The 24621-nt window shown below is 35.4% G+C and overlaps 4 protein-coding genes across 5 annotated transcripts; 2 read left to right on the plus strand and 2 right to left on the minus strand.

Moving 5' to 3' along the window:
• Positions 1-35: 35 nt before the first annotated feature.
• On the plus strand, positions 36-5494 carry LOC131781654 (ADP-ribosylation factor-like protein 3). The gene is made up of 8 exons (XM_059098364.2): positions 36-113; positions 179-322; positions 397-457; positions 626-681; positions 853-903; positions 1166-1264; positions 2928-3014; positions 3807-5494. Exons 1-8 carry the CDS (start codon positions 111-113, stop codon positions 3855-3857), a joined length of 552 nt encoding a protein of 183 aa, XP_058954347.1. The 5' UTR covers positions 36-110; the 3' UTR covers positions 3858-5494.
• Positions 5495-6056: 562 nt separating this feature from the next.
• Positions 6057-14158, minus strand: LOC131781655 (isocitrate dehydrogenase [NAD] subunit beta, mitochondrial). 2 transcript variants are annotated; one of them, XM_059098366.2, is made up of 13 exons: positions 14078-14158; positions 12515-12660; positions 11824-11865; positions 10999-11075; positions 10472-10535; positions 10085-10147; positions 9856-9925; positions 8913-9046; positions 8372-8474; positions 7730-7876; positions 7084-7178; positions 6713-6773; positions 6057-6399 (listed from the first exon to the last, which is right to left on the minus strand). In XM_059098366.2, the coding sequence occupies exons 1-13, from the start codon at positions 14135-14137 to the stop codon at positions 6325-6327; spliced, it is 1137 nt and encodes a 378-aa protein (XP_058954349.2). In that variant the 5' UTR covers positions 14138-14158; the 3' UTR covers positions 6057-6324. The 2 variants fall into 2 exon arrangements, with proteins under 2 accessions (XP_058954349.2, XP_058954348.2); XM_059098365.2 differs by having other exon boundaries at positions 14075-14153.
• Positions 14159-14239: 81 nt separating this feature from the next.
• LOC131781674 (DNA mismatch repair protein Mlh1-like) lies at positions 14240-19718 on the plus strand. Its single transcript, XM_059098394.2, has 5 exons — positions 14240-15335; positions 16327-16465; positions 16944-17080; positions 17736-18298; positions 18664-19718. Exons 1-5 carry the CDS (start codon positions 14240-14242, stop codon positions 18964-18966), a joined length of 2238 nt encoding a protein of 745 aa, XP_058954377.2. The 3' UTR covers positions 18967-19718.
• Positions 19719-20242: 524 nt separating this feature from the next.
• Positions 20243-23858, minus strand: LOC131781675 (clarin-3). Its single transcript, XM_059098396.2, has 3 exons — positions 23531-23858; positions 21792-21971; positions 20243-21210 (listed from the first exon to the last, which is right to left on the minus strand). The coding sequence occupies exons 1-3, from the start codon at positions 23757-23759 to the stop codon at positions 20942-20944; spliced, it is 678 nt and encodes a 225-aa protein (XP_058954379.2). The 5' UTR covers positions 23760-23858; the 3' UTR covers positions 20243-20941.
• Between the last annotated feature and the right edge of the window lie 763 nt (positions 23859-24621).

Here is a 24621-nt window from a genome sequence, read left to right on the forward strand (position 1 = left end):
TTTTTCTCCAAGACGATCTTCATCCCATGACGTCACGCTTAGCAGCCCCGACTTTAGTTGCTACACAGTATACAGTGCGTTCTGGGCAACTTTCGTGATCTTCGCGCAGAATGGTTAGTAAATGATCCTCAAAATCGTTCCTTACTTGAGGCTTAGTAGCTAACAATAATTTTTGCAGGGTTTGCTATCGCTTCTGCGAAGTCTAAAGTCAAATGCAAGTAAGGAATTGAGGATTCTTTTCCTTGGTTTGGACAATGCCGGCAAAACTACGATTTTGAAGCAGCTTTCTCATGAAGAAATAACTCAGATCACCCCAACGCAGGTATGTTATGTGCCTCTTTTCGTCGACGATGAAGGCGAGAAATAACGCCCTAATTAAATGTGTTTCCTTTTCAGGGATTTAACATCAAAAGTGTCCAAGCCCAAGGTTTTAAGTTAAACGTATGGGATATAGGAGGTAAGCGTAGCTTTGCTGTTATTACGTGCAAAAAAATCATAGTGTTTTCAAACAATGTCCTGTTGAGTAATCTTATTATTTGAGAGTATTCGTGTACTCAATTATTTTGATGTTTGAGAACTATCGGCTTAGAGGACAAGTTTTGCATTATTTGTCTTCTTTTATTAGGTCAAAAAGCCATTCGTCCGTATTGGAAAAATTATTACGAACACGTTGACGTTCTGGTAGGTATTGATTGACAGTCATTAGACAATTCACCAAAATCAGCAATAATAACTTCCGAAATTAACACTTCAGTCTTATCTTTTTAGGATATTTCCAGCGAATTTGTTTGCTTAAATATCTGCCAGTGCTTGGTTTAATACCCACTTGCTGTGCTTTCCATTTTTCCTCAGGTTTATGTTATAGATAGCGGAGATCGGAAGAGAATAGAGGAAAATGGTATTGTAAGTATTGCATACTACTTATTGCCACTTTTTAAATTATAAATATTGCGTAAATTCTGTCATGCAAGTCTCTTAGACATTGGTAATCTTCACTTGTTTGTTCTCAAGCTTGTAATGTTCAATGCGAGTGTGTTTGAAGTTTTGAAAGTTACTTTCAATTGGAAGTTGTGGTACCTCCTGTTTGACAGTAGGCACAGAATTTGATAATAAAGTTAATTTATATGGTAATTCTTTGTAGATGGTACAATATCTTTTTCTTTAGGAACTAGAAGAGCTGCTCTCTGAGGAGAAACTATCTGGTGTACCTATGCTTGTTTTTGCTAATAAACAGGATCTTTTGGGAGCTCAACCTCCAGATGAGGTAACTAATAACTTACTTTACATTAATTTCCGGTACTCATATTCCTTGAAGGACAAGTTAACACTACAGACTAATCCCCAAGATGTTGAAAGATAAGAAGATCATTATTGAGAATGATGTTGTCTTGACCATGGGACAAAGAAAAAATTGTGAGTCCCCATGAGGAATCAAAACTCAGACCTTCAGATGCTGCACTCTGTTGCTCTACCACTGATCCACAGAGACTCTGTGGTGAGCGAGGTCCAGTACAAAATTCCTATATGACACACATCCTGCATACAGCAAGGATCGGCAATGTCAATGGTGTCATGTTTGTAAATAGAATAAGTAAGATGGGAAGTTTTGAGCTCGACAAGGAAATAGAGAAAGATTTTTTTTTTGTCTTGTCACTAGCATGGGACAAAGAAAAAAATTTAAATCCCCATGAGGAATTGAACCTCAGACCTTCGGATTCCGCGCTCCAGTGCTCTACCACTGATCCACAGAGACTCTATGGCTAGTGAGGCCAATATTATGAAGTTTGTATATGACTTTTGGTGACTCAGAAGTTTTTCTTTGACCCATGCTCTTGACAAGACAAAAAACATATTACTCTATTTCTTTACTGAGCTCAAAACTTCCCATCTTTCTCATTCTAAGATCATTATTAATATTATTATTTTTGTCCAATGCTCACTGGATCTGAGGGGAAAAAACAATGTATAAATTATTTCATTAGATATACATTTGTTTAGTTTCTAAAAATGATTACTCACCTAAAGCTAACAGGAATTTTCTCCTGTCTATGCACTTTTTTTCTCAGAAATATTAACAAAATTATGGGGATCTTTTTTTGAAAATATCGTTTAAAAAAAACCTTTTTTTACGCAGTCAGCATTCTAGATAGACCCTCCAAAATTAAGTTAGGAAAAAGATCTTTAATGTGCTACAAAGAGGACACTAGGATGGATGATATACAACATTCAAGCTCACCTAAAGCAAAGATTGCATCTAGTCATTGATTGAGTGTTGTGCTGCGTTTTGGACATAAACTTAACAAGGAAGTTTGCCATGGAATTATCTTTGCAAATCTTTTTAATTCACTATATCTGATGAAGCATTCTAGTCGCCAATTTGGCGACTGATTTTGAGGATTTGCTCACCAAAGTGAAAAATTTAGTAGCATTGGTGCCTGTATTAGGCACAATTTCATGCCCTGTAAACATCCTTCAGTAGAGAATTCTACTCTCTGGAAAAAAAGATGCCCCTTCCAAAATCACCAGATAGAAATTATTCTTATTATATTTTCCAGGGTGATTCTGACTTGTGGCAATCATGTACCTTCATACTTTTAAACGTACTTTTTAAAAACCTTGACCCTTGAGGGGTCATACTATGAAGGCCAGCCACCTACTTGGTGAATTCAAGGGTTACTGAAATTGTGGAAAACTTTTGTTGAAGGTGTACATTTATCTTGTCTCTCAAAAAACACACCATATTGACCCAGCTTTCGTGTAAATCAATCCAGAATACAGCATGCATGCTTACCACTAAGCCACCATCCTCTTACTGTTTATTTGATTGTCTAATTTGTATTTTATTATGGTGAGCATCAAGGTATTTCAACACTTCTCTGCTATAAAATAATCACACAATTTCTTTTGTAAACTGTTACTTCGTACAGATATCAGATAAATTAAGCCTTCACACAATAAAAGACAGAAAATGGCAGATTCAAGCATGCTCAGCCAAAAGAGGGGAGGGTATTAAGGTTTGTATACTCTTCTGACTTGCAAAGTTGTTTACCATTGTCTTGTCATTGTAGTGTTTGACCCAATGACTCTAACTTGTTCGTTTTCTTAACATGAGGAATAAATTCATTATCACAGCAAAGGGCCTATGCTTAAGTCTTCCTACTCAATTTCATACTGATGATAAACTTAATCTCTCTTAGCCAATCTTGAGTCAAAAACTGTTTACACTGAAAGTATTCCTCCTCTCTCTATTGCTCTGAATGTGTGTGTCATCACAAACGTCTCCCTAAATTTTTCTTGTGCATTTATGTAATATGTTATGCACAGTATTCTCATAGCTCATATTGATAGTTGTCGGTAATTATGAATAATTAACAACTATCCACCTAAATGGAAGTGGCTACCGATATTTACTAAGCCGCAAAGCAGGAAGGTAAATAATTAACTCTAGCCAAGGTCTCTGAGTTGAATAGTTGTTTAAGTATCTACAAAAACAGAAAGCTAATATAGCACAAAAAGATGATTATAACTCTTTGGTTCTTGCTACAAAGGTAGTGTAAAACTCAAGAGTTTCTGAAAGGTAAATAGCCAAGGATATTAAGGGTTTGAGTAGCCAGTCAGGGCATGTCCTCTCTGTCATCCACTGTTTTAGTAGATACTAATAATCACTCTTTTGTTTTAAAAAAGTTTGCCCCAACTTTGTATTGCTGTTTGTTCTTGCCTACTTCAATAGTCAGAGTTTTTAATGGGTGAGGATACCAGCGAAAGTGAAGTTAATTGTAATTTGTTCATTAATTTGTGTTTTTCAGGAAGGATTGGAATGGGCATTGAAGAATATTTCAAGTGTTTCAAAGAAATAAATTTTTAGTTTATATGTAATACATTTTACTCACCTCAAGTGCTTTCGTTTTATGTACAAAATAAGCCAATCAGTTTTCATGTCAAATCACCAGTCATACAATTTATCACTCTTTATTGCATGCCATATCTTATAAGGGTGCAGATTGCATGTGTGTTTCTCACCAGCTTGCTAGCTCACCAGTACCTCTAGCTTAGATAAACACAATAGACAGAGATGAAAGTCCTGCTTTTAAGTATATGTTAATGGAAAAGAATTCTAACAAAAAAAAGAAAAGTTGTGGCTCATCTGATTTTTGTAGCACCATAATTATATATTATACAGCCTGTGTTATTTAGTTTTTAAGTTAAACATCTCAGGCTGTAAATCATGGCTAATCTGTTTAAGCTTCATTGTATCATAGGTGTATTTTGTTCAAAAGTTGACGTGTATTATTGGAGAATGTGAAGTTAGTCATTTATCTCTCTTATTTCAAGCATGACAGGTAACATAAATATTCAAACCAGTAGAGCGATCCTTTAACTGTTGAATTTTCAAGAACTCCAAAGAGTTTTGGGCAGTACAAGAGTTACTACAGGTGGTGAATTTCAATGGTTATAGCCTGAATAGGAGAACACTGTGAGTGTTACATTCTTGTGTAATGAAACAATGTCAGTGTCTTGTAGGGAATGTATTGTTAAGTTATTATTGTCATTGGTTGCTTAAAATCTTGTTAGTCAGGTATTAGCCTGAAAGTGGGCTCCTATCGGTGTTGTGACAAAAGTTGCAAATCACTCAAGAGGTTTTAGTGGTCTGATCTTGCAGACTTGCTGCTCCTACCTTAGCACCAAGGTGCTGGCTTTGCAGGTTTAGTTGCTTTAAATGCAATAATTAACTATTAGCTTAATTACTGTGCCTCAAGTTGTCCAGTTATCATTAAATTGTTATTGTTATCAAAAATGGATGTTAATTTTTTTTTAATAATCTACAACTATTTTATGAAAGCAATAGACCTTACTCAAGACCAAAGGCAAATCATAAGCCAAAAGTGTTCTCCCAGCATCTTGCAGGGGTTATTAGCTTTCTCAACTGACAGAAAATGTAATACATAGCTAGTGAAACACTAAATCCTATTGACAAAGAGATATGTGGCAGTTGAAAAACAAATAAATAATAACTAACCCTGAGGGGTCATCCCTGTAATTAACCCTCAACTCTAATAGGTGATAAACATGTTACTTCTCCCAATAGTATACAAACATTTTCTGGCAAACAGGTATTGAGAATGCACAAACTCATTGTGTAAGAGCTATTGTCTATCTAACACCATATTCTCGTAACTAATTTACAAGCAAATGTTTATCAGCTAGAGGGGAGAATTTACAATTAGATCTTGAGAGTTGAAGGGAAAAGGGATTTTACCCACTTCAGGGCATATACACTGTGTATTTTTAAATACAAATGATTTCTTTACTGTTCTTTTTTTTGGAAGGTTCCTATACATTTTTGGTGAATCTTTGTTATATATCTAGTGTACAATCTCTTTGTAGTTGTGTTTAATAATTATTTTTTTGTAGCCATGTGTTATTTGATCTTGTATTTGGAATTGATTACTGTTTCAAGTTTTGCACAAATAAATACCAATAAATAAAGAATCGAGATAGTTGTTTCCAAGAAGTAAAATGTGTTTATGTAGATGTAAAAATTCTACATCAATCAATTTAACTCAAATAGTTGAATCTGAGAATGAGGGCAAAACATTTAAGTTGAATGCAGGAAGTTGAAATCAAATCTTTAGAACTAACAAAAAATCATAATCTTAATTGCAATGTGGAATGAATACCTCTTCGAAAACACTTACTAACAACAGGAAATATTATATCAATCATCAGAAAAGAATAATTCCTGGTTGGCTCAAGTGTCAACACATCTATCTCTTGGTCAAATTTTTAGCTTTTCAAAAAATGTCCCTTTGAGAAGGCACCATGTTATGCTCTGTGCACCTTAAAAAACTTACTCTATCAGAGTTTTGATAATCATGGTCAGAGAATCTTATCTTTGTTAATATTTTTCATGTTCCCCTTCAGTTGAATTGTACCCTCCTGGTGTTGCCCCACCATTCTCCAACAGTTACTTCGGGTTGACCAAATTTATGACTTAGTGTCACAGAAATTTAACTCAAAACTCAGACAGGTGAACCAAACAGTAACACACCTGAACATAATTTTAGTAGCATTCTTTATTTTCAAATCTGTAAACTTTATTATATACAGAAAGCCTCCAAATGAACTGGCAACTCATATTTTCATGAAAAATAATTACCCAGTACTCCACAGAACATTCTTTTACAGAGCAACTTTGCCCAACTTTAATGTCCTGCAGTAATCCAGATTGCAATTCCATCAAATTATTGCAATTATAACAAAAATTTACAAATCATTGAATCCTTTTCTTTTTTGGCAATGGCATTGATACTTTTGTAACATTTCCTAGGAGTACATATTACCAATGATGGCCTGAACAAAGTCTGAGGTACTTGCACTGCCACCCATGTCCATGGTTAACTAAAAGTAAGAGAGAAATATTTAATTTCTTCTGTAACAATAGCAAAATGCACTCATATTGGGTAAATTTTCAATGAATGCTTTCATTTTTGTAGACATAGGGTTTGAAAATTGGGGATTAACACTTCAGGTATATCCCTAGATATTCCTCAGTTTTAGCTGGGTCATATTTAATCATGTGATGAGTTTGCACCAATTGTGCATGTGCAAAAACAGTTGATTGAATTTCCCAGTATCCTGTCATGTGAAGTTCCTAGACCAGTCATATACAAGTAAAAAAATTGTGTTAGCAATGATTCCAAGTAAATCATACCTGTCCTTCAGCAATTGTCTTCTCTAGACCATCCTTGATCATTTTAGCATAAGATCCAAGACTGAAAAACAAGACATGGAACAACTGTTCAATTAAAAGAAATTGGATTCATTTTTGGCTGATGTGATATTTCAAAGAAGGATTTCAAATGTTTGGTTGTTCTCTTGCATATAAGACTTGATCCTTCACAAAGTTCTTTTATTTTAAGGTAAATGCGAGCATACAAGTGTGCTTCTTCTCTGTAGAAAAGCTTCCTGCAGAAACAATGAATCAGATATTCTTGCAAATAAATCAGTTAACTACATCAACCAACTATATCTGATGGTTTGTGGGTTTTTCAAAGTCCAAAAGATGGATAAGAAAAAACTTACTTCATATGATCCAGCATATCAACACTTGCCAAAATCATGGCAGTTGGGTTTGCAATGTTTCTGCCTGCCACTCCAGCATATGTATGGCGAGCTCCCTATCAGAAAATATTTGAGGAAAATCAAAAGAAGAACAAAAATTAATTCCTTATTTCTTGCCTTAAATTATAAATTTTAAGTAAGATTTCATGTAATGATTACACTATTAACAGTGTTGTATTATTTATGCGACTGTGATAAACTGTATTGTTTCTGTTTGACCAGTTTACAACAGAGAATGTATGAACTACCAAAATGAAGCAGGAATGTCTTGACTAAAACAATTAAATTAACTATCAAGTTGGTAGCCATTCATTCACACAAGCCAAATACTAACCACCAAAAAAGACAAAAAAAACCTTTTTTTTGGCAAATACTAAATAAAAATAATAGCTTTATGATAAATTCAGAAATTTGGTTTATTTCTTGTAATTTTCCTTGCCTTCTTAGAGAGTAAAAAAAAAATACACAACTTTACATCTGTGCATATCATATATTTAACCATTGAAAAATAATTTAATAACTTCATTTTTTACAAAACATGGTTTAGTTTTTTTTCTACTTGAGTTTTTTTTAATGTTTTAATTAATTTACTGCAAGAAATACTCACAGGCTCAAAAATGGCAAAGTTACTTCCAAGACTTTTTCCAGGCACGACTCCTGCACCACCCACCAATGCTGCCCCAACATTGTCCACAATACTGCCATACAAGTTTGGCAATACCATGACATCAAATTGGCCTGGCTTAGCAACAAGCTGAAGATGAAATTACAAATGAAAACAAATATTTATTATTATGAGAAGACCAGGGAATATTTTTAGCACCCTTTGAGAAACACTTCAATAGCCTTTGGTCATCACTGAAGCCCTGATCACGGTGTGATGTCCATACTTACTTATTATGAACGTAAGGCTCAGGCAGATCCAGGATTTTTCTTAGGAAGGGGTGTATTGCTAAGGAATGAGGTAACTGACGTCTACTACAGCAAAAAGAAGTGCTAATACTCAAAACTTCCATGTCAAATTACCAATTTTGCTGCATTTAACTCAAATTCTTTAACCTTGTCTCATGTTTTACTTCAACATCAATAAATCACACTGGTTTTTTTCTCTTTTTTTTCCACAGTACTAGTTATATAAGAAATCCATAGGTGATCTGAGGGGGAGGGGGTGCATTCCCTGCACATCTCCTCTTGATCCACCCCTGAGGCTAAAAATTAGTAACAGGATAATACCTTATTTTTTGCATACCTGCATGCAAGTGTTGTCTACTATCATTCCTTCAAACTTGATCTTGGGGTACAGTTTGGAAACTTCTTCACAAGTTTTCAGAAATAATCCATCACCCTGCTTCCTGGTGTAACAAAAGAAAAACAAACAGGGGAAAAAAGACTGAAAAGAAATTTCAAAAAATCTTTTAAAATGATTAGAGTCAAACAAGCAGCTTTAAATGAAAATCAACATTAAAGATGTCCAGATTTTAGATTTCATCTCTCTAAGTTCCAGTGTACATTAACAAATTCTATGACCAGATGTCTGATGTAAAGAACAAATTGATCTCAATCACAGTCATCTGAATCTTTCATTTACTTTGGATTTTAATTCTCTTGGATATATTCATTGACAAGTACTGTTATACACCAAATATCTGCACTCTATCTCTTGAAGTTCACACTGTAATGATAAGATGGTGGCATTTCACAATACTTTGAAAAATGTATTACACCTCTTGGCTATTTTAATAACCAGTGCTCTTACGTTTGTACATTGTTTATTTGTTTACTCAGCTTACATGATGTTTGCCTTGTGAACAGCAGTGACTTTCTGTCGTTTGTGCTTTGTTGCATAATCAAAAGCAAACTTGGCAATCCTTTCAGATTTCTTCTTGGTTATAACCTTAATCATTTCAACTACTCCTGGTACACTCTGCAATAAAAAGTAGGGAAAAACTTACAATGAATGAAAATAATCATCATAATAATGATTGTAATCATAATATTTCAGCCCACTTGCTTGAGTGGTTTCATTGGGGCCTTTAAAAAATTACACAAAATCTTGGACATTTTAACTTAACAAGTAAAATGATTCAAACATTCAAACCACCTCTTAACACAGACAAAACAAAAATAATTACACCTAGGTTTCATCATCATTTTCAATCTTTCATTGCCTATCAACAAACTGTAACTGCTGGATATATTATCGACTAACTGTATTTCCTTGAATAAGTACCACACTCTAGCAATTGTCCCCCTTGAACAAATGCCCCCTACCCTCTCTACCCTCACTTTCTCAATTAGTGGGATCTAAGGTATACCTGTTTCTAGCGCCACTTCATTTACAAAGTGCCTCCCCACAATTAAGTGCCCTCCTTTCAATAAGCACCCCTCCTTTTAGCCTAGATCTTAAATAAGCACCTGGGCACTTATTCAAGGACATACGGTAACAGTTCTTATTTTACTTATATTTGAGTTATTATCAAAATCATATGGTAAATTCATCATTTTTACATGAACATGCTCAACAAATAGACTCCATGTTACTGTAATTCTGTTTAGCAATAGATCACAGATCATGTCAAATGTTGTGGGAATAAAAGAGAAGCACATGAGGTGCAGCCGAGTGTGTCATCCACTATGAGTTATTACTGTACAGACCCACAGCTGAATAAAATCTATTTATTTCAAATGATAAAAAAGCAAAATGCTGTCAATGGCGATGTCATCTATACAGACCTCATGCTCCAAACTTGTGTATTCTCCTTCTGTTTGTTCTCTAATGATTATCATATCTATATCAGTGTGCCTGGGGAACACAACCACACATGCAATTGGTTACTAGAATGACAGTATGAAATTAAGATATACACTGACACTATAACCACTGGAAAAGCTGTTAAAGGGAATAAAATGAGACATCTAAAATGAAAAAAAAACAATATTTAGGTTATTGGTCAATAAATACCTGGTTTTGTACCCCGGGAGGCTTTTACAATGGACAACATTTGCAAACAAGTCCAGTTCTGTTCTGCAAGGATTCAGACAGTAAATCATAATTTGTAGGAAAAAGTTACTTGTTATGACAGGCAGTCCTAGGAAAGCTCTTTAATCTCATTTGATTTACTTTATTATAACTTGAATCATTTAACAAGTGCTATGGGCCAATTCCCTCTGGGTAACAAGTGATTACACGATGACATGGAAATGTAACAGGTGGATGTATCTATGCTATACCTGCCTCAAAAGATAACAACTGCCCTGCTGATGATGACTGAGTTTTAGCAACTCTTTTCCTATCAGGTGTTCAGTGTACATGTATCACTTGATGACTACAACTCTGTCAGTAACTTACTTCATTTTTTGATTGAGAGACAAGTGATCTTGACTTGAGATACTTGATGGTGTGGTCAGTGCTCCTGGAGAAACAGCAGCCATATCAACTCAAATTTAAGATAATTACCATAATAATTATAAACTAAAAGGACTAACCACCTTGATGACATTGATATTGCTATTTAAAAGGAAACTTTCAAACAATGCTGATCGCAAGGCTTTGCCAAAAAAATCTGTTTGATGTACAGCACAATCACATGATGTACTTGTTCAAACCACTGGACAGACAGTAAAAAAAATCACAAACAAACACCAGAAAAGATAAGCACTGTTGAATAAAATTAAAAATTCTTATCTGAGACCTAACTACACTTGGTAAAAAAGAAAATTTAATGAAAGAAATTGATTGCAACAGCTCCAGGAAACAACATGTATAAAAAAAGGCATAGAGCACAAGACAAAAGTCAACAATACAGCAAAGTTATACAAATTTTAAAGAAAAAGAATTGAGGTAAAAGTGTGAGGTACTTGATTATTTACTCTTACCTTTTAAACCTACTCCAGTTTTCTTCATTGATTGGACGACATCATCCAGTGTGTATCTGCTACCATAACTCATATCACTGACAAGAGAGCAATTAAATTCACAATTGCTGATAATATTAATAATGGTTATAGGACCATGTGGAGTCCTATTCAGTCTGTAATCATACAAGTGACAAACAAAGTTGGACCACCACAAAGGGGGAGTCCAATTTGTTAGTCATGAGTATGAAAACAGACAGAAATGGATGACACAAAGTCCTGTTACCAACTAATCAAAACTATGACAAAATTTAAGACATAAACTAGACGTTTTCATAAAAAATAGCAAAAGTACCTCTGCAAATTTCAAAACAACAGCATGCACATATGACGTGTTCTGTCCGATTACACAGGCATGACATGTTAACTGTCCTATTAAACTGGCCATTTACAAGCATGATGCTCAAATTGGGCTGGTGATAACCAATCACATCCGAGATTTTTTTTCACAGTTTTGATTAACAGTATAACTATTATAACATGAAAAAAGTCTGTACTCAAGCAAAGTGGTATATCCCATTTATACTCCCAAGGTGGAGATAGGCACTGTGTATTGCCAAAGAACACAACACAAAGGTAGAACCTGGCCAAGTCTCAAAAACAGACACCTCAACACGAAGTTCAGTGTACTAACTATAGGGCTACTGTGTCGCCTACAATTATTATAACAAAGTTTATGGGAAATAAGTCTGAATGATGACATATCATAGAAATCTTCTTTTAACCTGCAAGATGGTATTACAAAAAATAGCCTTATTTTAAAGTTATGTGACTGACATGTCTTACCTAACTGGAATTTCATCCCAGTCCACAGGAGCTCCAGCAGCACTAAAGAAAGGCAGAATGTAAGATAAAATAAGTATGGGCCTGGGTTAAACAATTTAACAATATTAACTTGACCCCCTATTTTAACTCTAAGAGAAAAGGTAAACCACGATCATGTTAATTCTAGCTTTTATTAAAATGATTACACAGACTTTACAATGAAAATTACCTACTAAATAAACTTTGTCAAAGGGCTGGAATGATGAAATGAATCTTGAATTTTGACTGGTTACTCAAGCAGGGAAGATGGATCAGAATTGTCCACTGCATTCCTATTGGAAAAAGGCTTACAAGCCTTGTAACTGGATTAAAATACTGGTTTAAATTCTTCTTGTTATTGGTACATGGTAAAAAAGGTTTGATGGGAGTTATGGTAATAACAAAGTCACAAACACATCTTTTGATAGTCAAGGTTTCATAGATTTATCTGAAAATTCTTCTATGCGATCATTTTGCCATATAAGACATTCTTTAGTGACAGAGCTTGATCAGTCAAGATGGCTGAATGAAAGCTATGTTTTTTATGTTCTTTTGGACCAAGAAAAATGACATTGTGCTTATTTACATGTAAAAGAGGAAAATGTATTTCTGAATTAAATTGGAATATTCTCTGAAGCATTTTAGACTTAATTATTTTCCTTAGGGATGTTACCTGAAGATTCTTTTTACACTGTATACAAGTTCAGGTCCAACTCCATCCCCTGGGATCAGTGTCACCATGTATCGGCCTTGAGCTTGTGTGAGTGGCTCAGATGCATTGCTAAATGATCTTGTCTTACACCAGGCAGCTGGAAGAAGCTAATAAGAAAAAAAAACTTCAAGATTACACAAATGTATACCCACACTTAAAATTAAAACTGATAATCATTTCTCCATTTACTTTATCTTAAATCACATGTCACATCAATATAATGATTTTCCCAGTAGCCCAAGACTCAATCCTTCCTATACAGGGGCACTGGGTGTTAATGTGATTTTGCCAACAAAGCTAGGATATTAAGAAGTCTCAGTGTCAACCCTTTAAGCCCCAACATCAGTTTGCATATTCTCCATTCTTTTCTCTACACATTTCCTAAGGTGCTGACACGGAGGAATTTGTTCAACAATCAAGAGCTTCTATAGCTAGTGATCATTTCTTTTATTGTGATATCAGTGATATTGTGAGGAGAAATTACATACTAATCACTCTTAGGGGTCAAAGGGTTAACCAAACATACAAACTACCACTGATTTCCATGCAAATTACAGAAAGCTATCTTAACATGCCCCACCATTTTTTAGAGCAAGTTTTGTTTCAAACACTTGAGGTAAGACTGGCTATTGGCCACAAAATAATGTTTAATAATTCCTAATACCCTGAGACCAGGACTGATTGATCCATTACACACAATTTAGGCTTGGTTTCTAATGGTAAAATATTGATAACACCCACAATCATAGAAAAACTGATCTAATCATAATATTACTCTGGTCTGGTTAGAAAAATTGGAGGGATACAAACCCTCCTCAGACTACATTAGTATGGTCAGGGTGAGTTGAATTATTTTGTTAACTAATTAGGAACCACTTCAATAAATGAACTTAAAAGAGAAAAACATCTGCCTTTGTCAGTTAAGTACATCTAAGATGAGCATTATGATGGGTGAAGTGGATCACTGTTCTCCTGGCAGGTATACAATCGAATAGATTAGTTAACCCTTTAACTCCCATGAGTGACCAATTGAGACAGAATTTCACCTCACAAGTAATAATATCATATCAAGCAGAAAAGTGATAAGAAGGGAAAAATATCAACAAGGAGGTTAAAAGTTAATCCAAAACCAAATTCTCCTAACTAACATCATGAGAATTGTAAGGGAAACAGTAAGGAGAATTACTGATGAAATCTTGAGTGTGAAACGGTCAAGAGCACAATATTGACAAGATACAGAACCTGGGAAAAAAGCTGTTTCTTTCGACCCATTCTCTACCTGGGTCAAAAAGGAAAATACAATTTAAATACTCCATAGCTTTGCAGGGGAAACACACAACAGATGGCGGTATGATCTCATCATGTAATATTTGATGTTGATATTCAGTTTTCCCAGCTGATGCTGTACATTTCAGCAGATTTCAGACAAGCCATTTTTACGATCGTGCAAATTCAAAATGAGATCTTAATTTGATTTTGATCTATTTGAAATAAAATGAAATCTTTTTCGGAACTGCATACCACCTGAAAATTCCGTGTCAACAAAATCCGGCTTGTGAAACGGGACAACTTCATAGCCGCCATGTTGATACGTTTTCCGTGAAATTCCAGTAGTATTACATGGAGTAAAATACAACCGCTGATGAGGTGCCTTAAATGTTCATACAATTTTTTTCGCGGGAAATAATGGCGGCTATTCCAACTATAAAGAAGCTTGACGAAGCTGTTGTTAATCGTATTGCAGCTGGAGAAGTAATTCAAAGACCTGCAAATGCACTGAAAGAAATGATAGAGAACTCACTAGATGCAAAATCTACATCTATAACGGTGGCGGTGAAGTCTGGAGGATTGAAACTTCTGCAGATACAAGACAACGGATGTGGAATCAGAAAAGACGATATGGACATCGTCTGTGAGCGCTTTACTACGAGCAAGCTCACGAAATTTGAAGATCTAAGCTCCATTGCAACTTATGGGTTTCGAGGGGAAGCACTGGCGAGTATAAGCCACGTAGCTCATGTTACTATCACCACAAGAACTGCACAATCCAGCTGTGCTTACAAAGCGTCTTATTCAGATGGGAAACTTGTGTCACCACGACCTGGCATGTCTGTTGATCCTAAGCCTTGTGCTGGCAACAAAGGCACCCAGATCACTGTAGAGGACTTATTTTACAACGTATCAACGCGAAGAAAAGCGTTGAAAAGCCCCGGTGAAGAATTCGCAAAGATTGCTGACGTGGTCAGCAAGTATGCTATACACAATTCCGGGGTCGCATTCACTTTAAAAAAACAAGGGGAGAACATGGCTGCTGTGAGAACTGCCAGTGGTGCGTCGATTTTGGACAACATTCGTACCATTTATGGAACAACAGTTGCGAGAGAGCTGTTGGAAGTGAACTGTGAAAACCAAAGATTTGCTTTCAAAATGCACGGCTACATTTCCAATGCAAATTATTCGGTCAAAAAGCTGCAGTTCCTGTTGTTTATAAACCACCGTCTTGTTGACTCCTCGGCAATGAGGAAGGCCATAGAATCATTGTATGAAGCTTATCTGCCCAAGAACAGCCATCCGTTTGTGTATCTATCTCTGGAAATTTCACCCAGCAATGTTGATGTCAATGTCCACCCCACTAAACATGAAGTGCATTTCTTGCATGAAGATTCCATCATTGAAGCAATACAACAAACATTTGAAGAAAAATTATTGGGGGCAAATTCATCCAGGACATACTTCACTCAAACTCTTCTTCCTGGAATCTCTGTGACAGACACTTCTGCAGGTTGGTGCTGTGCATTTTGAGTTTGATTGAAAACCCAAATCAGGGTAGGATGAACCTGCATATGAAAGAGATGGGGACAGGGTTCTCTGAATATACCTTTTTTAAGGCACCTGCTACCTTTATTATTGGCAAACAAAAGTTTTAATAACCTGTTTTGGTCTAAAACAAAATTTAACCCTTTCCTGCCAGTTATTTGTTTACCTTCATTCCCAAGATCTCATTAGTACTGGTAACCCTACAATGTTAGCACATAGAATTTGGTATTGGATCAACTAATAATCTATTAATTGATGTTTTTCTTTATTCTTATTACTTGTCTGGTTGATATGGTATTGATATTGAAAGGAGAAATTATATTTCAATCACCTAAGGGTGTTAAAGAGTCAAGGCTGGTTATGCTCCTAGGTCCAGTTCTATAAGGGGCAGTTAACACTATGCGATGGATAAATTTCTATCCAGCAGATAACAGTTAACAAAATGTACTGTACTATTCACTGGATAGCGAATTATTCAGTGGATAGCTTAATATCTGACATTCTGACAAACAGGGCCTGGGCAGTATTCCATGCTGAGATTGAATTGGTTATCATCGCATGTGGAAAACTTTTTGGAGATTATATTGCTGCTGAAAGTTGCCAGTTTTGTGACTTGTATTTGGCAGTGATAAAATCTTTTTGTTACTAAGCGTTTGTGGCCCAAAATAAAAAGTGAGATCAACATGAAGATTTATTGATACTAGGTAAATGCTCTATCAATTTCTAGTCACAAAATAGCCAATTTTTCCATGGTTGTTGGGAAATTAAGCCATGAGATGAAGTTGCAAAAATGATTGCCAGCTCACTGTCTCAAACCAATATCAAACTGTTTTGATTGTTATGCATTGTACTGCTGAGAAAGAATTACCAAATTCAGAAATGGCTTTTAGAAATTATTTGATCTTACATTAGATTTTTTAAAACTGTTTTTGATTTTCTGTTAAATTTGTTTTTAGTTACATCTGTTGAGGGAGAAAAATCTAATGGTGCAAAAGTTTATGCTCATCAGATGGTGAGAACTGACAGCAGAGAACAAACTCTCCATGCATTCCTGCCTCCTAAAGATCATCCTGTCAAATCAAATGAATCTAACAAGTATGTACAAGGTTAAGTGTGTGTTACAGCAGTTGGTGTGTATTTTACAAGCAATGTGTTACACCATGGGATGATGAAAGAGGGGTAACTTTTAATGAAGGTTTCTAACAATGTCAAATGTTAAATGGCCTTTTCCCTGTCTAATGACTATTTCCTTATTCATTTATTAAATCCTCCAATTTTAGTTGACACAGATTTAGTGGTGCACACTGTAATCCAAGCCAATCTATAATCATAGGCAGCTACTTCTTCCCATAGACTCTTGAAACTTAGAGAGATAAATTTGTAAGGATTCCCTCAGAGTATAAATCTCTCAATCACTAGAATGTCACATTGAAACATAAGCATGGCTGATAAGTGTATCTCCCCTTTACCTAAATTACAGACTGAAAAGTATAGATAATAAGCAAATTTTTCTTGATACCAATTACCCAATTCAGTAGTAGTTTCTAATATTATGCATGCATTATTTTTTAAGCATTTCTCAGCTCTCCAGTAGTAGTAAACACAAAGCTATTGCTATGAACCAGAATCCATCTTCAACCATTATAAACCTTGATGAGGAATGTTCTGCTTCCCATTCAGTTGATGAGGACTTCTCTGAGCAGCCTGCAGGTATTCATTCAGTTTATGAGACATTTTATAAAATTTTTAACCTTTGACCCCTAAGAGCAATAAGCATCTTATTTCTCCTTGCAATATCACTCCTGAATCAAATATTAAGGGCACTAGAATAAAGGAAATGACCACCAACAAAAGAAGCTCTTGATTGTTAAACAAATTCTCCTTGTCAGCACCATAAGAAATGTATAGGAACATTATGAAGAATATGTATACTGATATCAGGGCGTTGTCTAAGTTGAACCAAATCACAATATCATCTGGGTGAGAGAAGTCCTGAGAAAGACTATTATCAGTAAGAGAGACCTAAGTTTTGATAGTTGTGATCAATGCCCTCCCTTATTTTATGTATGACAGGAAAAAGAAATTTTCAAACCTAGAGAGAAATTCCTTTACCTGTTGAGTTCTCAAGAATTCCAAGTGATTTTAAGCAGTAAGAAGAGGTACCACAGGGTACCACATCAAAAATAACACTAGATCCAGATAAGGATAAGGATCACCTAGAACAGTTTCTTTCTAAAGGTAGGATCCACTTGTAAGAAGTAGTAATAGTCCAAGTTATATTATGTACAGAAAACTAAATACTCATGAGCTCTGGAAGCTAGATAGGTCAGTCCATTATGCATAGTCTGATTGATTTTACTTTCAGGCTCGAAAAAACCAAGATTGGAAGAAAGATCCAAAAATGCAAGAAGTACCAGCAGTTCAGGAATTTACCGAGAAATTAGTCTGACCAGTGTACTGAATTTGCGGAAGGCTATAGATCAGTCTGAACACAAGGGAATGAAGGAGCTTTTTGAAGACCACAAGTTTGTTGGCTGTGTCAACAAGTCACTGGCTCTTGTTCAACACAGCACAAAACTGTACCTTGCCAACATCACAACCCTCAGCAAGGAACTTTTTTACCAAATAATCCTCTTTAAATTTGGCAACTTTGATTTTCTACGTCTGTCAGAACCAGCACCAGTGCTTGATCTTGCACTGTTGGCTTTAGATTGTGAGGAGAGTGGTTGGACAGAGAATGATGGCCCCAAAGATGAGCTGGCAACCTACATTGTTAACTTGCTGAAGGAGAAGAGAACCATGTTGTTGGACTATTTTTCTTTGGAAATAGACAGTGAGGGTAATTTGTTGACATTGCCTGTTCTGTTGGATGGTTACGTACCAAATCTGAATGGACTTCCTATGTTTGTTCTTCGTCTGGCTACAGAGGTTAGCAGCAGAATAATGTTATTCATATGATTTTGTTGTTTTCAACCTTGCATATGAAAGAAAGTGGTCATATGTACCCAGCATTTTTTTCTTTCACTTCAGATATTTTAATTTTGCCCCAGGAAGAGAGAAAAATTTAGATGACACTTCACTATGGGAACTTACCTTTTGAATGGTTTGAAAATCTACTCACTCCTCCCTGAGATCAATGGCAAGTTTTCTACTCCAAAAAAAAGAGCCCAAACTCTAATTTTCTCATTTAAAGCTGTAATGCTTTTTTTTCAGACAATTACTGATGAATAAACTCCAACATCTAAGCATATTAGAATTAATCCACCTTTTCTGCACAATCCCAACCTTTCTAGGTGGACTGGGATAGTGAAGAACCCTGTTTTCGGAGCTTTGCACAGGAGTGTAGCAGATTCTATGCATTTAAACCAGACCCTTTTCAGGCTGATGACAACTCATGTGAAGATGACAATGAGGGAATTGATGCTACCATGGCAAAACCATCATCATCATGCCATTCATGGCAGTGGACTGTGGAACATGTGTTATTTCCTGCCTTTCGAACTGGTCTTATGCCTCCTTCCCGCTTTTCAGAGGATGGAACTCTGCTTCAAATAGCCAACTTGCCAGACTTGTACAAGGTGTTTGAAAGATGTTAATGACTAAGGTCAGCATTTGAAAAAACTCTTGGGTTGTAATAATTTGTTGGGTGCTGAGATAAATCATTGAAAGATGTTAATGACTAAGGTCAGCATTTGAAAAAACTCTTGGGTTGTAATAATTTGTTGGGTGCTGAGATAAATCATTCTAGAATTTAAAAAGTTATTGGCTTGGAGTGTTAAATGTGATCCAAGATTACTTTATTTTGGTTTACTTTGCTCTGTGGTTGCACCATTCTCTTAGCCAATCAGATGCAAGACTAAAACCAATTAAGAACAGGTTGTTAGTGTTTTCCTGCGCTTTAGGCAGTTTGGTTGTTTTTCCTTTGAGTTCTTATTGGCACCTAAAGGTTTTTTCCTTTCTTCAGATTGGTAGTTGCGATTGCCTTGGGTTTGGTTTCAATCAAAAAGTTCTCTAATTAGCAATTTAATTCTTTGTGTTTCAAGAATATTTGGGTTTGAATTGTTTGCCAAGTGCTCATCAAAAATCATAACTGTTCTGGCATATTGAACAAGGATTCATCAGTCAATACCTAATTCTTACAGACTGATCATTTAATTACAGTCTTTGTAAATTTCATACCCAACCTTCATATATTTCACTACCATTATTTTCATCTTAGTTTGGAATTGAAACTGAAAAAACGTGCTCTTATTGAGTGAAAACTTTGGCTCCAAAGCTTGAAATTATAGGTGATATTTTTTGGTAAACAAATATGCTGAAAACAAGGAGAAAAGGTATTAAATTAAGTTGTAAGCATAGCATTTTTTGTAAGTTTCATGCATAAAGAAACAAGGTATAAATTAAGTGGAATGGTCTATTAACCAAAAGTTTACCACCTTGGAGTTTGATGTACAGTACCGCTCACGTATACATTAACCGAAAAATGCAAATTAAAAGTGCCAAAAATCGCATGCAATTGCGAATAAAAAAAATCATGCGTGTCAAAAAATCGTACATGAGTGCAAGACTTTGAGACATCAACATCATTAGTATGTATTTGCTGCTTTTTCAAACCTAGAGGTCCTTTGTTTCATACAACAATGAAATACAAAGGAAACTTATAGCTCTGAATAACAAAGGCACATGAATCACACATTTTTTTTGACCGTGCATGCAAAAAAATTGTATATACGTGTCTGACTACCCTGCGTCAGAGCATATGAAATTCGTCTGCACAGTTAACATATATGCAAGTGGTTCTGTAAGATCTTGATGTTTGTTACACAGAAGGAATGACTCAAGTACATCTTTAAGTACGTGAGAACTGGCTCACTCAAGGAATGTCTTTATTAACTGAGTTTCTTTTTCTATATAAAAAACCCTCCAGGGCAGTGGAAATTACCCCAAATTACCCACTTCTCTTCTACATCATGCAGTGCACTATTTTTCTGACTAAGCTTCATTTAAGGTGAAATAGCTTTTAATTTCCTACCAAAGAGTATCTAAGCTTTTTTATGGTAAACATAACATAAATAAAATATTAAATTGTTTATTCATTTTAATAATGCAATTGCTGTTGATTGTCAAATCATTCAACATAATCTGCTGATTTGCTGAATACTCCCTCTTAGTAAACCATAAATCCCATGAAATGGAAAATATATTTTACATCCAATTTACATATTGACTATACATTGTGTATCATTATACAGCTGTAAGTTAAAGAGGGTTCAATTAACCTGTCTGGCCATAAACCTTATTATTAATTACAAATTATATAAAACTCTTATGTGATAAATAAACTTAAAATAAGTGATAAAATTGAATCTCTGCAGTCTTCATCTTCATCTGTAGCTGTATGCACACTAGTATGGAAATGTATTTAGATTTGTTGTGGTTGGGAAAATTTTTAGTATCTCTGTAAGTTTGGCACAGGGTTAAATGGAAACTGCACAAAATCTGAAATAGTTTTTTCAATCGCCTTGGCTGTAAATATTTAGAGTTTAACTTACTGATGCTGTGAGTGAAAAACTAATACAGCATAACTCCATCTACAGTGCTTATCTCATGCTTTTTTGCTCTGAAGCAATGCGTGCAGTGAACCTTTTTCATCAAAATAATTGTTGGACAAATAAGTATAACACCAGCAGCACCTAATAAAATCCAGAAAGAATATCCCAGCTGAGCTTTGTCAAAGGAAGAGAACCCACGGCTTTGATCTTGGGGCTGTAGAACATTTTTCTTCAGTTGAAGTTCAAATAATGCAGCAAACAGGCAGGCAGATGTCATTACAAAGAGAACTGAGATAGGAAAGAAACATACTCAAGTCAGTACTTATGTCAAAAAGAAAGTTGCATAAATGTGAGTGCATTATTTCATGATTTTTGGGTAGGAATGATATTTAGTAAGTTCTTGCCTAATGCAGAATATAATCCTTTCTCAACATCACAACTGCCTATAAACCGGGAGCAGTTTATGCCATTTTTTCAGTTTATTGTATTCATAACAAGATCTTTTTCTAACCCAATCTTGTGCTTCCATGGTGCACTTTATTTGGTACACTTTTCAATAGTTTGGAAAATGCTCATATGTTTTCTTTGAATCGGTCATTACATAAATAATTATGACAAACAAGCCAAGCTTGATGCCTTCATATAAAGTATATCAGTATGTACAAGTACATGTTATTTTTCTTCAACAAATTAAATGTGATAAAAAATATACATTGTGTGATCAATCAGATGCAAGTTTAAAATAAAAATTACCACAACTTATCACCCGCAGCCTGATGTGTATTTGCCTTTTTTTCTGACTGACAATGACAATTACTTTAGATTTGATGATACTCAGTTGAAAAAAGCTCCAATTAAGAAATACTTACATGCAACTCCACAACAAATGTATATCCCAATAGTACCACAGATAGTTAGGTTTGGCTTGGTAAACTCATTATAACAGGAAAGTCCAATCATGATGCAGATGACAAGTAAACTGAGAATACAGAAGCCCACTGTTGCCCACATTACATTATCATTAGCCACACCTTCAAATTCATCTTTGACTGAAACAAGAAATAAGAGGGCCATATTGTTGTTTTGTGGCCAATCTTATGATTAACAAATAACTAATCCAGAACTTAAAATTAACCCTTTCACTCCCTGAAATAACTAACATTTCTAGTGTTCTGATTGATACATTCAACTCTGGTTATCAGCTCTTATTGCAAGTCACCTTATATGGAAATTCATTGTGTCAATTGTTATGAGGCTGAAGAGAAGCTCCAAATATCTAAATGCTCAGGATTTAATGAAACTTGATAAAACAATTAAATCCTATTTGCACTTGTTGGATGCAAGATTGGTTAGGCCAACTCATATCCAATGTGCCTTGTTGGTTACCACCATTTCATATCCAATATGCACTCATGGAATAATTGTTAATCGTCCAGCAAACAGGTAATGAGAATACTCACTTTTTCCTGACAAAATAGGGATTGTTTACAACCAGGAATGCTCTTAGCTATGCCCTGAATCTTTAAAGAAACACTCAATATAATCTTCACACCACATCATACACATTCTGTACTTTAATTTGCACCTTCAACCTCATTTTAATCCAAATATATATCCACATGTTTGGCTTTCAATACCACTTTTCCATCTTGAAATTTTCCAGTAGCCTTGCAGGTGCAGGCTTGAATGGTTTATTTAACTTTACAATTACAAGAGAGAATATATCCATTATTTTGTCTCTGATTCCACAAAGTGACAAATGTTGACTAAGGTAATACTTAAGGCTATCACGAATGAAAATTATCTGGAGACTGAATACACTGATTGTAAAAAAGGCCTGGAAATTTTTTTTCCCAGGTATTGCACAACCTGTCAGGAGATGTTTGTAAAAACCTTCAGTTATTGTGAGAATCGGTTTGTTAAGGCAGGTGGCTGATAGTCCTCATACTTAGTAGTCAAAATTATCTTCAAAACCTGACTCCCTTGATTTCCCTTTGAGACAAACAAAACAGACCCTCATTTGCATCGACAATACATTCTTTGATTGCGGAACCAATTTTTAATTTTTTATCGAGCTTGCCTCATCTTTTTCGTCTTATTTTTTTTTTTACAGTATAATGGTAGCGGATAATTTAACTTACATATATTTCTCAAGACCTTGACGAAACACACATTTTTTTTGAGCAAAACATTTCAGTGTTGAAAGCCACCATTTCATGCTTTATACACACACTCAGGTTCTTCCACGAAAAGATGTAAAATTTTCGGAGATACAAACGCTTGGTAGTTTAAGTGCTTTGGGAAAATTTACTTAGCAACGAAATTTAATACCTCGCCCGTAGTTGCAATGTCAGCAGGTATTTTTTCTTGAATAAGGATTCTGTGAGCTTTCGACCATAAATGCTAATTTTATCACTTTTTCTGTCAGTGCATAAAAAAATTTCTAGAATCATTTCTAGACCGATCAAAATGCTACATAGATATTTTGATGTGATTTGTTCTGTATTTTGAGCTGTACCATTAAAGATTTAAAGCGATACAACTTCTGTATGGTTATAAACATCTCTCGATTTAAAAATATTAATTTTTTTAAAAAAGATAAGTTTACCTTCAAAGTCTCTTTCTCTAGCGCCTAGTCCAAAATCCTGCTTGCTTACCCCTTTAAACATTCCAAAATGTTTCGATCCTCCTGTCTGTGTCGAATTGCCGACGCGACGTTCGAGGTTCGCCATAACCCAGTATTCAGAAAGCAACGCAGCTACGATCATCACAAACGCTATAAAAGCCAAAACTGCTGCTATAACGGCTGCGCCACTTCGTTTGAAAATGGTCGCCATATTGACAAAACCGAATTGAGATGTACTTGAAGATTTTCAATTAACGTGGCTATAATTGTTTTCTTTTACTTCCAAAAGACATCATCGTTTTGGCGCGGACAAGTGGACACACTGAGCTAATAAACAGCACGTGTGGACAACCAATCGCGTGACACTTGTAAGTCCCGATGCCCGTCCCGCAAAGAATAAAAAATATATTGTGCTCGGGAGTCATATATTACAAAGCTTGGGAACTTTAAGATCTGAACAGCTCTGGTTAGCAATGAAATTTTCCCTGGAAAACAGATATGAAAACAGGAAATATCCATGAATTGAAATCCTAAACAAATTTAGTCGCCGTCGCTGGGTTCAGGCGCCGAGAACGTCGTATGCAGGTCAGCTTGCCTTCGATCTCGAAGGGCGGGTCTTACCCAGATTGCATCATGGAGGGAATAAAGTTTCAACATCGATTTTTTTTTCCTCCCCTTTCTAAGTTATAGCTTAAATTTTACGCTGTAATTGAGTGCCCGGCAGCTGGGCACGGTCTTAAATAGACTAAATAGTCACAGCCTAGGTGTTATTTGTCTGTAATGTTGATCTCTCTAGGATTTTGGGTTGATGACGGTTATTAATCAATTGTATAAAGGACAAAGCACAAAATTTCAGTTCCGAGAATCGTGTGGCAGCTGCTCTTTAAAGAGTCTTATGACTCACACCAGCTGGTGAAGGCCAAATGACAGACACCCTCCTCTATAATTAACTCCTAGCGCTGATTAACATATAAACCTTTCTTCTTTATATAAACTAGCCTGCAGAACAGGCATAATTTTTGCCAGGCGAGTCGTGAAAATTATAGCTGTCGTCTTGGATTTTTACAACAGTG

Source organism: Pocillopora verrucosa, chromosome 1, assembly GCF_036669915.1.
Source record: "Pocillopora verrucosa isolate sample1 chromosome 1, ASM3666991v2, whole genome shotgun sequence".
Classification (NCBI taxonomy): domain Eukaryota; kingdom Metazoa; phylum Cnidaria; class Anthozoa; order Scleractinia; family Pocilloporidae; genus Pocillopora; species Pocillopora verrucosa.

Coding starts and splice junctions, on each gene's coding strand:
- LOC131781675 (XM_059098396.2), bottom strand. CDS start 23,759: ATGGCGACCATTTTCAAACGAAGTGGCGCAGCCGTTATAGCAGCAGTT. Junction 21,972..23,530: donor TAGAGAAAGAGACTTTGAAG/GTAAACTTATCT, acceptor TTCTTGTTTCAG/TCAAAGATGAATTTGAAGGT. Junction 21,211..21,791: donor CATTTGTTGTGGAGTTGCAT/GTAAGTATTTCT, acceptor TTCCTATCTCAG/TTCTCTTTGTAATGACATCT.
- LOC131781654 (XM_059098364.2), top strand. Junction 323..396: donor CTCAGATCACCCCAACGCAG/GTATGTTATGTG, acceptor TTTCCTTTTCAG/GGATTTAACATCAAAAGTGT. Junction 458..625: donor AAACGTATGGGATATAGGAG/GTAAGCGTAGCT, acceptor TTCTTTTATTAG/GTCAAAAAGCCATTCGTCCG.
- LOC131781674 (XM_059098394.2), top strand. CDS start 14,240: ATGGCGGCTATTCCAACTATAAAGAAGCTTGACGAAGCTGTTGTTAAT. Junction 16,466..16,943: donor AAATCAAATGAATCTAACAA/GTATGTACAAGG, acceptor TTATTTTTTAAG/CATTTCTCAGCTCTCCAGTA. Junction 17,081..17,735: donor CTTCTCTGAGCAGCCTGCAG/GTATTCATTCAG, acceptor TTTTACTTTCAG/GCTCGAAAAAACCAAGATTG.
- LOC131781655 (XM_059098365.2), bottom strand. CDS start 14,137: ATGGCGGCTATGAAGTTGTCCCGTTTCACAAGCCGGATTTTGTTGACA. Junction 9,047..9,855: donor ACACAAGTTTGGAGCATGAG/GTCTGTATAGAT, acceptor TTTTTATTGCAG/AGTGTACCAGGAGTAGTTGA. Junction 8,475..8,912: donor GTTCACAAGGCAAACATCAT/GTAAGCTGAGTA, acceptor TTGTTACACCAG/GAAGCAGGGTGATGGATTAT.